Source organism: Xyrauchen texanus, chromosome 38 (assembly GCF_025860055.1).
Source record: "Xyrauchen texanus isolate HMW12.3.18 chromosome 38, RBS_HiC_50CHRs, whole genome shotgun sequence".
NCBI classification, from domain to species: Eukaryota; Metazoa; Chordata; class Actinopteri; order Cypriniformes; family Catostomidae; genus Xyrauchen; species Xyrauchen texanus.
The window spans coordinates 4972067-4987022 of NC_068313.1; the positions used below are offsets into that span (position 1 = coordinate 4972067).

The 14956-nt window shown below is 40.5% G+C and overlaps 1 protein-coding gene across 20 annotated transcripts in view; it reads right to left on the reverse strand.

Annotated features, from left to right (window-relative positions):
• Positions 1-277: 277 nt before the first annotated feature.
• sh3bgr (SH3 domain binding glutamate-rich protein) overlaps positions 278-14956 on the reverse strand; it is an 80686-nt gene continuing 66007 nt past the window's right edge. For 11 of the 20 annotated variants that reach the window (XM_052110108.1, XM_052110110.1, XM_052110107.1 and 8 more), the window contains 2 exons: positions 802-857; positions 278-425 (listed from right to left, as the gene is read on the reverse strand). In XM_052110108.1, the coding sequence (XP_051966068.1) occupies positions 846-857 (12 nt within the window). In that variant the 3' untranslated portion in view covers positions 278-425; positions 802-845. The remainder of the gene's footprint in view (positions 426-801; positions 858-14956) is intronic. The other 9 variants (XM_052110111.1, XM_052110106.1, XM_052110104.1 and 6 more) reach the window with 2 other exon arrangements.

The window sequence follows — 14956 nt, forward strand, 5'->3', positions numbered from 1 at the left end:
TGACATCACATGTTCAGACTAAAATCAGACATATTAGACTGAAAACAATGATGGAACTGTCATTTATCAGTTAATGTCTAATTTTCATTTCAAATTCACTAAGATTGTAACTACTTTTAAAATTCTAAAAATTCTAAATTCTACAATAAGAAAAAAAGCCCCACCTTATGTTCACTCAAAATGCAATACCACATTATAAGCAGCAATTCTATGTGTTTGAGCCATAAAAAAACTACATAAGGCTTATTTTGTAATCACAGTGTAAATAATGGGACAAGATGCAATTTATGGTGGGCTTGTGTGCTAGTGTGTCCAGAGTGCATATTCTGCAGTGCAGTGGTGTCACATTTGACTTGGGCGATGCTCCAGAGAAGTGAACGCTGATATTTATCAGACAGCTCCAGGGCACTTGGTGTTACTTCTAGCTGAAACACAAAGAGCTCTGTAAGTGTGTATACAGGCAGTCTTGCCCTTTAGCTACTGTTAACGGCATAAGGTATTCTGGCGAAGAATGTCCTACTTTGTTTCATTTTTTTTGTGTTGTTCAGAGGAGGGTTTATCTAAAATAGGGTTAGACATTAAAGACATCTAAAGTCATATATTTTATAAAAACACATCTAAAAATCATACAATCACAATTAGACAATATAAACTTACAGTAAATGCTTGAAGATGAACCTAATTACTGTATATCATCATGCTGAGCAATCAATATATTTTCCAGTACTGATGCTGTACTCTATATATATTATCCTACAATGCCACCAGGTGGCAGAGAGGTTAAAGAAACACAAGTATTACCTGTACAGGGAAATTCCAGGTCTAAAATCCTCTGATTCAGAAAACTAGTCCTCTGCCTGAGAAGTGCACAGATTACATATAACTTTATTTACCTTTAAATAGAATCAACACAGAATTAAAATCTGTCAAATGCTGTCTATCTATAAGTATATTGGTTTCTGTATAATTCTTAAATAAATGTTCTATTGATTCTCTTAGTTTGTAAAAATTAAAATAAATGCACATTCAGTACTAAATGGACAATGGAAGTCTATTGGGTAAGGTATTGCTGCGTGTTTAAGAGCAGAAATGTGATGCTTGTATTTTGTGCTTATGTAATTCTTACAAAATTCCATACAAAAATGTCTGCTGTTTGAGCTGTTGTCTAGTTGTTTAAATTGTCCTTTTAGGTTATGTGTTATCGACACAATTACTTTCTGTGGAGTTTGTTTCACGTAAACAATTTGTATTCTATGGCAATGTTCACACAGTCACATAGTGGGAATAACAAACACATAGGTGTGAGTCTCGAAATGTCCTGTTCATACATGGTAACTTACAGTTACTGCTTGAACTGTCGGTATGAACGAATAACTGAGGTAAAGCCCATAAACTATCTATTTCAACCTCACCATGGTCTATCCTGAATGATGCCATTCTACTGCCTATCCTCGAGACCTAATTTCAACAAAGTAAGCTGACTGACCTGAAGGAGTTGGCTTACTATATAAACATCTGGATGAGCCGACCACTTCCTGTTACATTTCTTGCCTCATCAAAGATCAGGTCAGTTGCTCGTGTTTAAATGCTATCCCATGAGGAATCGCTTTTTTAATCTGTCACATTGTACAGGCACCTCGCATCCCTGAGGATTGCAGCGGATCTCCCCTTATTTAAATTTGTAGTTTTAGCTCTACACACAATTTGGAAGCGCACATGTTGGCGAGTATCTTTTTCATTCTTAATATTAGTTCTTTGTGTTCCCGGCACTTTGTAAACAAAGCAGATGGTTTTTGATTTGTAGTCTTTGTTTGCTTTCATTTAACAGGGACAGTTCTGTTTCCCTATAGATAAAGTGCAGTTTAGAGAAGGATTGTGTTTTCCTGCTCGTCTGCTGTTCGAAGTAGACGGGTTTTACCACTTTTTCCAAAACGTGTTCGCACACAGAATAGGTGGGTAGCTAACTATAGAAGGTTTTTTTTTCTGTTTATCCAAACTAATTTTTTTCTGGTGTTATAATTTCTATTCTAGAATAGTTCCATCTGCAGACTCAATTACCAGAGGATAATTTATAGATAGTGATTCATCACAGCCCTTTTATCCTGTTGCTACAGGTGAGTATTTGTTAAAAGTGTTATTATTATCTGTAAAATAACTAGTCTGTGCACTTTGATTGATGTCAAAATATTTATTCTGGAGAGTTTGTTTTTGTTCGCAGACTCAGGTTCCAGATATCAATCAATAAACAGTGATTCGTCACTAGCTGAGCTGAATTGCCATTCAAGCAACCTTTCACTAGCTTATTGTCATGAGCTCACTGCAATGTCGTTTTTTCCGGCCTGACATGCATCCACGTGATGACCACTGGGAAGGCCCTTCTTGTTTAGGTATGCAATACTTACTGGATATTGAAAACACCTGTGCAGCTGCGACTGGGTTATCTTAGGAAGAAAGGGTGCAGAGAGAGACACGCTTGGTAGACACACAACTGGTGGTAAGATTTATCTTCTTCCAGTACCTTGGTTGAAGGGCATTCTCATAAGCAAAGAAGGGAACACATTCCTGATGATTCTCATGGGAAGTCTACACAATCTGACATACCCCAGAATAGGCCAGGGAGAACCAGAGACGGGCCAAGGACACAGGGGGCACCCAACTACAGATTCTGGCAGCTTTGCGTGACCTAGCCTGTAAGCTTGATCCTCGCAGTTTTGCGGTAAGTGCACAACCGCCTACAGTAGCCTCCTGCAGCCTCCTCTGGGGATGAACAACCATCATATAAAGAGAAGGATGATTTGGAGGATACCATCTCACTTCATGACAATAATTACCTTTATGGTAGCGATGAGCAGACTGAGGAAGACCATCAGGATTAATCCAGGTCTGGCACCTCAGAAGATCGGAGCTAGCACTCTGACATTATAACCTGGTGTGTGGGCGGTATTTCCCACACTCAGCCTACTGCTTCCATTCATGTGGCTGGGGATTATTCTCAAATGTTAAGGAAGGCTTGGAATATTCCTAAAGCTGCACCCCAGAAGGTTGTAGATGATTGGCTAAAATGCACTATGCCCCTGAGAGTGGAATGGGGACATGCCCTCAGTTGAGCATGAAATTGCAGCTCTAACCACTTTGGGTCCAGACCAGCATACGGCCAGAAGACTGATCGTTTAGTGTGCCAAGCAAATAACAGAGCGATTCAGTCAGCCAGATCAGGGAACACTCTGGCGATAGTTTTAGCCACTTTGAGAAAGGTGGTTAATATGGAAGATTGTGATGTTATGGGATTAGTTGAAACAGCCCTCTACACAAATTCACAGCTTAACAGGGATATCGGTGCCTCAAAGTCCTCAACGAACGTAGCTCAGAGACAGATCTGGTTAGCCCAGACATCTCTGCCTGAAACCACCAGAAGAGAATTGACTAACATGCCAGTCGTGCCAGGTCAGGTTTTAATCAGTACAGCGGACATTTGGCCATACTAGCGCTACCAGGTATGGTTATAGAGGCTCCACAAACTGTCCAGTCTCACTTTTCAGTTAAGAGGAGCACTTCTAAAAAAACGTACTCCCAGGGGTTCTGTACCTCAGGGAGGCCCTGCAAAGCAGTATTGGAAAAGTCACGGAAGCATGTTCCCAGCTATGTCTGGACAACTGGGAAAAAAATGTATACGTGATGGTACATGATACCATCAAGAGAGGATACAGGTTACGTCCTCGCACCTTCTCAGGGGCCTGTATGACTGTGGTTATGGATCTTATCCAGGCACATGTTTTGGCCAATGAAATTACAGTTCTGCTACAGAAACAAGCAATTATATAGGTAAGATCCAAGAAACAGCTCACTGGGATTTATTCTAGTTAATTCCTTGTGCCGAAGAAAGGCAGCGGGCTTCAGCCCATCCTGGACCTAAGACAATTAAACATGTTCATAAACGTATTGGCCTTCAAGATGCTGACCACAGCACAAAGTCTGGAATCCATAGAACCAGGCAAGTGGTTCACTTCCATAGACCTGAAAGATGTGTATTTCCATGTACCCATCTGCCAAGAGTACAGACAGTCCTTTGCTTTGCCTTTCAGGGCCAAGCTTACCAATTCAAGGTCCTTCCATTTGGGCCTTCCCTTTCTCCAATGGTCTTTACCAGAGTAGTATTGGCAGCCCTTTGTCCTCTTCAGGTTCTGATAATCCTGCCATATCTAGATGAATGGCTGATTTTTGCATGTACTTCACTACCAAGTCATGAAGTAAATGGAGACAATAATCCAACATGTCCATTGTCTCGGTCTCAAGATAAAATGGCAATTTAACCCCACGACAGCAGGCAGTGTTCGTTGGGCTCTCCATGAATTATCTGCTAATGATCGCATCCTTGACACCTCAGAGAATTGTAAAATTGTTCACTCTGGCATAGTTCTTCTGCCTGTAAAAGCAAATGAAGTTGGTTCAATTTCAGAGATTGTTGGTATGAACATGGCGGCAACAAACATGATCCCACTCGGTCTTCTCAGAGCCTGATCATTACAATGGTGGCTGAACAGCTTCCAACTTCACCCCAAAGTGCACAGACAGGCAAACCTGAATGTTACACGAAAGTGCATTCAAGCCTTATGCCCCTGGAACAGCAAGAGTTTGTTTTCCCAAGGGGTCCCTTTGGGAAACATCCTGGTGAGACATACAGTGGTAACAACAGATGCTTCCTTAATGGGGTGGGGAGCAGTGTGGAAAGGCAAGACCATCAGAGGTGTGTGAGAGTTTTCATGGACCTTAGAGCACATCAGTCTGTTGGAACTCAGGGCAGTTCACCTCTCTCTGAGGACATTTCTCCCACTAATACAGAACAAGCATGTTCTGGTGAGATCAGACAACATGTCTGCTGTGTATCACATCAATCACCAATGGGGCACCAGATACATGCGTTGCCTTCAGGTCACAATAAAGCTTCTCTTTGGGCCCTTATGAGACTCATTTCTCAGGGCAGTTTACATACCAGGGGTGGAAAACCAGGCAACCGACCTTCTGTCTCGGACTGTACCTCTTCCGGGAGAGTGGCGCCTTCACCCAGAGGCATCTCATATGGGATCAATTCGGCAAAGCCAAGATCGATCTCTTTGCGACAGCCGAGACAACCCATTGCAGCATGTGAGCAGTCAGTGAGGTCCCTTGTGGTAGATGCACTGTCTCAAGAGTGGCCAGGAGGGTTGTTGTATGCTTTCCCTCCCCTGCCATAAATTCCAACTGTGCTCAAGTGTGTGGGAATGGGCCATCACAGGGTTTTACTGGTAGCTCCCAGGTGGCCAAAGAGACTTTGGTTCCCTTCTTTCCAACTCCTCATTCAGGGTTGCACTTGGCCATTACCAATAAAGCAGACCTTCCCTCCCAAGTGGGAGGTCAATTTTGGCACCCAAGGGCGGATACACTGCAACTTTGGTTATGGCATTTGCTCAGTCCCTCTCTCAAGACTTAGATGATTTGGTCTTACAATAAGTAGTTCTAAAGCATCTTCTACTTGGAGTAACTACAAGTTTTTTCCTTTGCTTCCTCCAATCACTATTGGATTTGGGAAGACCGACTAATACCATAAAGATTTATGTTGCAGCCATCTCCCATTTCCATGCTTTAGTGGACAGTATGAGAATTGACAAACATTCTTTGGTGTCTCAGTTTCTTCAGAGGACATAACGATTACGGTCGAAGAGAATTGTGAGATCACCCTCATGGGACCTCACCGTAGTTTTGCAGTCACTGACTAACTTGAACCTTTGGAACAAGCAGACCTCAAGTCGCTGACAATGAAAACAGGCTTTCTCCTTGCAATTTGCTCAGCCAAAAGAGTAAGCAAGTTACACTCATTGTCGGTCAGTGAAGACTGCCTGAGTTGGAAGGCTTAAAATGCAGGGCTTAATCTGGAATTTTTACCCAAGGTCATTAAGCCATCACAGTGAATCAGGTAATGGAGCTTGAGGCTTTTCATACTGACCCACTATTTATTTCATCCTTATGTCCTGTTAGGGAATTGTGTACCTATATTAAGCACAACCACACACAAAACTGTTTGTTTGTTTGTTTGTTTGTTTCAACAGAAAGTGTATTTGTCAGCCAATATCTAAATGACGTTTGTCTCATTGTATAGTGGACACAATTGCACATGTATATTCCAGCCAGAAATGAATCCCAGGTTACCTGGAGGCTCATTCTACCAGGAGTATGGCTACGTTCTGGGTGGTACTTAAGTGGGTAGCACTCTCAGACATCTGTACAGCAGCTTCTTGGAGTACTCCATTCTCTTTCACAAAGTTTTATAGAATCAATGTGGCAATCTATCTCTATGTAGGGCCTTGCCCTACTAAAAATGGCAGCAGAGACAGCATGGCCCTTTGTTCTATGATTGAAGGGGAGACACTGAACTCGGTTTCAGAGAATGCTTCACAGCCGAATTGGAAGTCCCGCCCATGGACTCAATCTCAAACGTCATTGGTCAAAAGCGGCCAATGACCGATGACGTTACCTTCTTGACAAAACTAGCGGTCTGATTTGATTTCTCTCTCTTCTTCCAGCCTCGTTGCCTACTGCTTCCAGCCTCGCTGTGCTCTAAAGAGACATATCTACACAAAGGAATTTCCCTCCTTCTGGACAAAGACAGACCACATTTTTCTAAACCTCAACATTTGGCCATGGTAGAGTAAGATTAACTTAGCTTTGTTCCAGTCGTGTAGTGTACTTAGTACAACCGGTTCCAATTCATTTTCACTGCGAGACATCAGTGAATTTGTTTAGAAAACGGAAAAGGCAACCAGCTTCCCTTCTCAATAGTTTTCTATCACGTTTACTACCTCCCGCATTTCTCTCGATCACCGGACCCGAGAAACAACGCAGAGACGTGTCTTCTCGCTGACGAGCGCAAGACAAAGGAATAGTTTTCTCCTGACCGCTCAACGCAACAGGATTCAACAAACAACCCTGCGGAAATCACACAGGATTTTCCCCAAGTAAGGCTTGATATCTGGGCAGATTTAGTTTAGAAACTGTGACTTTTCTTATAAAGCTAAATCATATATTTGATCACTGAATGTTTAATGTTTAGATTACCACTGTATGTTTAACTATGATCTCTGAACGTTTGATGTTTTGTTTACAATTGTACATGTAACTACGATCGCTGATTGCTGTTTTGATTTGTGAGATCGTCATTTTTGGGGAAATGTTATTTTATTTGAGTGATCTGAATTAACGATTCAATCACGCTGTTACCAGTGTGTATCCTCTGTTAAATTGCGTGAACCCGTTTGTTCGCTCTCTCTCTCTCTAACACACACACACTGAAATTCACGCGGTTTATGTACGAATCAGACTGGTGTTTTTCAAATTCTCCCGCCTGTTTTGTTCAGTTCCTTTGTGTGTCTGCTCATTATCACCCACACGTGGTATTAGCTCTGTTGTGCTGGATCTGATCCATCCATCTTTCTTTCCCTACACCTTCAAATAATTGTTGGCTCCGCCCTTTCCGGCCTAGCCCTCCATTTTGAACTAGTTCCACAGGAGGAATTTAGTCCGCCATTTTGTGTCTTTGTTACCGAATCGAGACACAAACACTAGCATATAGCTCCACCATTTAGTTAGGATTTCCACTTTATGTTTTTGTGTTATATTAATTTAGTATTGGCAGTGTTCATTGCTGTTTGATTATAATAAATCTTGTTATATTATAATAAGTACGCCTAGTTGTTTGTTTGAATATTTTATTGAAGCCAGCCTCTGCCACGTCAAGAACTCCTGTATTACTTCAGTATTGTAACCAGATTGCTGTTGGATTTGTATGGCAATAATTTGACTAGCTTCTTCCCTTTTTGATTATTTTGATTATCAATGAAAATACTCAATCTTCAGGGTAGAATTTTATGAGACTTGATCAGTCACTTAGTATCATTTTTCTCTTGTCAAAGAGTGGTGCCCCGAGGATAGAATAATATAATAAATTAGATTATTTAATTAAATTATTAATTAATAATTAATAAACATGAATTATTAATTACATCTGATAGTAAAACTGATCTAACCAACCTGTGCACCCTACATCTATGGGGTCTGCAGATTTATCCATTGCTAAATGGGGGATGAGGGAAATGACACCAGTCCCTCATGAACCTGATGTTACTAGTCATCCAGGATAGAGTGGTGACTGAGTGAGGTCGAAATAGATTGTAAGTTATGTCCATATCTATAGATCTATGAGACAAATGATGACTGTCACCATCTCATCACTCGGGACTAGTTAAGGCGTTCTAGGCAAGAGGAAATGGTCAGCTCATCCAGATGTTTATATAATAAGCCAACCCCTTAAGGTCAGTCACCTGACTTTGATGACATTAGATCTCGAGAACAGGCATTAGAATGGCATCATTCAGAATAGACAGTGGTGATGGTCATTGTTCAGTCTCATAGATCCATAGTTATGGACATAACTTACATTCTATATGCTCACGGTCTTGATCACCATTCAAAGATCAATTCTTAAAGATGTTCACAATGCATTGACATTAACCGTTCACTGGTTCATTAAAATTTTGTGGTGTAGATACAACAATGCATTGTTTACAATCCTGTGCATTACATGACATTATGATGTTCAAAAAACAAAACATGCATATATTTCACACACACATACATACACACACACACACACACACACACACACACACACACACACACACACATATATATATATACATAAAACCATAAAAACAGTCGACATCATGAAAACAATGTTTGGCCATCTAAAAATATACGATACTGTACTGTTGCAGTTCTTGAATGTCTAGTGACTTAAAGGGAAAGTTCAACCAAACCTGAAAATTCTGTCTTTTTTTTACCATCATGTTGTTCCAAACCTGTATGACTGTCTTTCATCCTTGGAACACAAAAGGACATTTTAAGCACAATGACAGCCTCAGTCACCATTCATTTTCATTATAATGATAAAAAAGATTTCTGAGGGTAACATATTACCTAACATTGTTGGGGAGTTACTAACTAAAATAACTAACTTAATTTCTCGGTTACTCTTGTAACATTGGTTCCCTGAAAAGAGGGAGAAAGACTCTGCATCAGAAGCTGATGCTATGGGAGCACCTCCTAGTGGCTTTGAAGTCCTATACCATCAGGTCAAGTTGACTGGCTTTTAACATGCTCAGTCTATGCTGATGTCATCATGGGCAAATAAGCTGGAGCACAGCGCAAAACCATCAGGATTTTCTACTACATTTACATTTATGCATTTGGCAGATGCTTTTATCCAAAGCGACTTACAGTGCACTTATTACAGGGACAATCCCCCCCAGAACAACCTGGAGTTAAGTGCCTTGCTCAAGGATCAAACCTACAACCTTCTGATTACCAGTTCTGATTACCAGTTAAGTGCTATAGCCCACTACGCCACCACCACTCTGTTGTGGCTACTACAGGGAAGGAAAGTATATCTCTAGTAACCAAGATGTTCCCTTTAAACAGACAACTTCAACACTGCATCAGAAGCTGACGCTCTGGGGGTCATATCCCATAACGCCTTAGCACTGATGTGCAATGCCCACTAGCCAGCAGGGTAGTACAACGGCATTGTTGTAACCTCCCCTACATATAAGAAAACTGGAAGAAAAGTGTGGAACAATAAATTAATGGCTCAAAGCCAATACAGAGACACTAGCCAAGTGGTGGAGCATAGTGGAGCAATGTCTTAACTAGGGTTGCAACGGTATGAGATTTTCACGGTATGACAACCGTCTCAGAAAATATCACAGTTTCATGGTATCACAGTATACGGTATTACACAATTAGTATTATCAGTGAAAACAGAAGGGTTATTTATTTTTTTATATTTGAACAAACACTTTATTATAATTGAAACTTGAAACCATTCATTTTATTAAAGTATGTTTAAAAAATTCTCCCTTTTGAAAATAAAATAAATAGAAAAAATAAGAAAGCTAACAGAATTATAATAAACAGAATTATAAACATGATAAAAAATAGCATGTAACTATAACATGTTATTTAACTAAAGCATGTTAGTTTACATGTTAGCATAGCATGTTAAATTAACTATTAAATGAAAAATAACATCAGCTGTGTGAGCTTTTCAAGTAATGTCCTATGATTATTAACAGTTAACATATACTGTAGATGCGCGACAGCACAGCCAGACTGCTCCTGTCTGTAACTTTAACTCAGTGGTACTCAACTAGTTTTGCTTCAGGACAGATTTTACATTGGAAATCAAGTGTCGACCTGCCATAGATTAAACATAACCTGTATTTAATGTATCCTGGGTTGCATTTCCTTTTATGTTGTAAAGTTTTGTTCATGGTTTTCCAGTACAAGGACATGCATCAAGTGTCATTATTTTTGTTGATGATGTCAAAATCTACAGGAAGTTGTCTCTCCCCCTTTTAAAAATTGAAGAGCATATTTACTTATATGGGCCCATTATTATCCCATTTGTTACCTAATATTACATATTTATACACATATTACACAGAAGGAAAGGCTCCTCATTACCATGGTTAGGTCAGTGTGCTAGTCTTAAATAATAGTAATAATAATAATAAATTAATGTATTTATGAAAAATAAATTCTAGCTGAAACACAGCTTGAAACTTTAATGAAAACTGCCACTGTTGCTATAAAATGAGGTAAAAAAGATTTTACCTTTAGATTATTTCATATGAAACTATAACATTTTGTTTTTTTGGGCGCATAGCATAGTGTTGCTCTTTTTCTCCTCAGTGATGTTTGGCATGTCAGGGCTGCAACTGTTTGAGAGGTTCGAATTGACAATCTCCGTAACACTTTAAACTAGAAAAGACTCACTAGAATTGAAATTGGTCACAGTTTTGATGTCTGCGCTCCAAATATCGAGGGAAGCCCAGTTGTTGAATGTGCGCGCCAGAGAGAAGAGCAGATCATTAGCGTGACCTCGTTACACTCGCTAAGTGCAGATGAGAAGTCTTTAGCTGTTTGCGAGATTATCATTAAATCTGCCTCAGCAGTACAATATAGTCAATCACTTGGGCGGCCTCCGAAATATCTTCAATGGGAGAAGTTGGCATTGTTATTTCCCTGCTGTCTGTGACCCAGTCCAAATAGACCAGTTGAGAAACACTGCTTTAACTCACACACTCATGTCAGACCCCCTCCCCTCGCTTCTCTCTGACATCTGCTGCATGTGTGTGTGTGGCGCAAGTTGACGAGTCTGACAGACAGTCGAGAAGGAAAGGAGATGCGCACGCGCATGTGAGAATCTCCATCCGGTTGCATTTTTTTCTCAATACCATAGATAAGCAAATGTACATGGTATGATAACCGTCAATTTTCAAACTGTGGTATACCGGGAAACCGGGCTGTTTGGCAGCTGCTATTAGTGGTGGTTGACAGTTTATTGTGCTCTTGGAGACCAAGCTTCAGCAAGCCTAAAAATGCAACTGTCCTCTGGAAACAAGCCCAAAAATAAGCAACCCGTGACTTACTATATTTATAATCGACTTCATGAAAAAACAAGTGGACATGGCAACACTGGCCCAAGATGATGTCAGCATAAGTGTAGTGCCAAACATTTCCAGACAATAAAATTGGTGTGATGGTAAAGGGTTTCAAAGTCAACGGCCCCTGGGAGGTGCTCTTATTGTGAAAATAGCTGAGCAAATGTCATGCTATTGAAAAATGTAGATCCCTTTCAAGAAGGCAACTTCGACACTTCGTTAGAAGCTGATGCTATGGGAGCACCTCCCAGGGGCCGTTGACTTTGAAACCCTTTACCATCACACCAATTTTAATACTGTGGTATCCATTGTAAACAAGGTTTCGATCCAACATTTTGATTAAATGAATCATGGTTTTCCTACAGTAATATATATATATATATATATATATTGGAGTAACCAAGGTTTTACTTTAGTTATATTGTAGTAACCATGGTTCACTGTTATGTCAGTCTCTTGAAGAGTTTGAGGATGATTTGTTATCGGCTTAGACATTATTTCCTCTTCTCCATCTCAAGCGGCTTCTCCTGTTCAGTAGGCTGGTCTTGTTTGGCCGTGGAGATGAAGTGAGGGATCATTTGTCACTTGGCGTCCAATAATGACAAGTGTGCTCAGGTGAAGCGCTTTCCATAATTTCCTCCAGCAGGCGGGAAAACGGGAAAAGAAGCATTTAAGACTAAGTTGCTTGGAGTTCTCACTCAAGCTTCGAATATATGAATGGTTTTCAAGGCATTGGTGCTTCTCTGGTGGTGATCTGGCTACACCAAGTGCTGTGCAAGATTCAGGAAGACAGGGAAACCTTCCATGCTCAAGGATTATGTTACTGCCATAGCTGTAAATCTTGACACTTCGGGTGGTGTGTCACTGGGCAAATATCCTTTGGTCTGCAAATTCTTTAGAGGAGCTAGATGGCTGAGGCCCTCTCGTCCTGTTATTGTTCCAGTCTGGGACTTAGTGCTGGTTTTTGAAACGCTTACAAGCCCTCTGTTTGAGCCGTTAAATAGCGGTAAAGTCACGTATACTCTCATTGAAGATTGTGCTGCTGCTTTTGTTGGCTTCAGTAAAATGTGTCAGGGAACTACATGTCTTTTTTTCATGAACTTTTGTTTACAGTTTGGACCGGGTTGTCAAAGGCAGTCCTTAAGCCTAGGGAAAGTTATGTGGAGGTTTTGGCCGATCCCTTCAGAGCTCAGGTTGTCACACTGCAATCATTCTCTCCTCCTCCATTTGGGTCGGACAAGACTAAGAGGCTGCACATTCTTTGTCTGGTAGGGCACTGCATTCATTTGATGACCGTATGAGTCAGTTCATATATAGCTCTATGTTTCGCTACCATTGCCATTCTTTCCAGAGCTGCACAAGTAGCTTGTTATAAATTGATGCTCTCCTTATTCAGAAAGAGTACAGGTCCTTGCCGCTGCCACATTAACGCCGTTGGTTCACATCGTGTCATGAATTTGACGCTCCGACCACCAAGATATCTGCCCCAAAAAACGGCAAGTCTATTGTTGTCCATTGGGTGACACCCCTGGCTGAATTTGTCAGGGATTTGCTTCCCGGCTTTCCCCACCAACGTGAACAAACAGCAAGAGTGCAACGTCTTAATACATTTCCGGTGGTTACTTTCGGTCCTCAAGAGGCCATATGGAAAAAACGCCTCAATGTCTGTAAGTAGTCCTCTCACTTTCCCCACCATTGCGAGCCAGGAAAGTGTTTGTAGTGTGACGCATGTCACTTCATTGCTTTTGTCTCATGTCCATCCTTCTGACTGGCCTGTCTCTAGCTCCTTGCATATATACCAAAAGTGTTGATGCGAAGCAGTGTCTGCGTATTACACTTCCTGGATGATTGGCTGCTGTTAGTGCAATCGGAGGAAGCACAGGGATATGTTTCTTGTGCACCTAGTGTATTTGGGCCTCAAAGTCAATTGGGTTAGAGTATCCTGGTTCCCAGTTGACAGGTTTCCTTCTTTGGAATGAAACTCAACTTTGTAACCATGTCGGCTAGAATGACCGCTGACCGCATGAGTCTATCTCTGATGCATGAAATGTAATCTGGGAGTAGCTCTGCCGATGCAAGATTTTTAGAAGGTGTTGTGGTTGGTGGCCACTGTGTTTGCCGTCACCCCTCTGGGATAAATGCACACAAGACTTTCCAGTGCTGGGTCAACTCGAGGGTGCGTCATCATATGTCCCAACACAGTCATATATGTCTCACTGTGAACAATGAACCATCATTCTATCAGAAGGGTGTTGTGCTGGGCCAAGTGGCCAGATGCAAAGTTGTCATGTTAGATGGGTCCAGCTCAGGCTGGGGTTCCCTCCCTTCAGTTGAAAAATTTGGATAAAATGGTGCTGTGCTCCGGTTTAAATGCCTTACATGCCTTACATGCCATAAGAGCTTCTGATCGCAAAATAAAATCATGTTATCTGACTGTTATATAATGTTATATTTTCTTCAATTTTATTCTATTTTAATAGCTTCAATGTGGTTAGCTACATTTTAGTAGCTTGTAGTGTAGCTACCTACCTTTTTTTAAAAGATGAATTTATGGGTTTCGAAGTAGCTTCCCTAACACTGCTACCTAACATCTCCTTTTATGTTCCACAGAAGAAAAAGTCATACAAGTTTGGAACAACATGAAAGTAAAAGGTGATGACTGAATTTTTATTTTGGGTGAACCATCCTTTTAAATATGCACTGAGTGAGTTATGTCAGACACTTTGAAAAATATGTTTTAATCTATCCGCCTTCTTTTTGCCCCTTCATGGGGGCCACCCAGGGGCGAAAATTTCATCAAAATGTTGGGGTTTTTTGTTGTTGCCCCGTTTGCATTTGTATTATTTTATTTCTTAAACAATTATTTTAAGAATATATCATTATATTATTTACAATAAACATATTTTTATGATATTTTAGAGGGGGGACAACCCTCAGTTAGGGGGGGTCCTGACCCACCTATTATCTGACATTTTTAGTTGTGGAATAAATGAATCATGGGTGAATAGGTTATTTCTACAATGACATCGTTAACCAAAAATCTTTTGCATCTGCGATAATAGGTGTTAGTATGTCTTAGACCACAACCAGTTTAACATAAACCAAAAATTACTTAAGACACCTTTAAAAGCAATATAATAGCAAAATGAAACTTTATACTGTATGTAACTGCAAAACACTGATATACACATCTGAAACTACAAAAAACTGATTAAACAAAACTTGCTGAAAAAATATTTTTAGGTCTTTATTGAACACATTGACCCCTGCATTCATCGTGGTTAACATGTTCAAATGTGTTCAGTAAAAATATTAAAAAGTATGTTCTGTTTGTGGTATTTGTTTGATCAAGCTTTTCAACACTGTGACTGTAAAAAAAAATTATAACGCAATCCAGTGCAACAAAAACTATGGAAGCCGGTTTC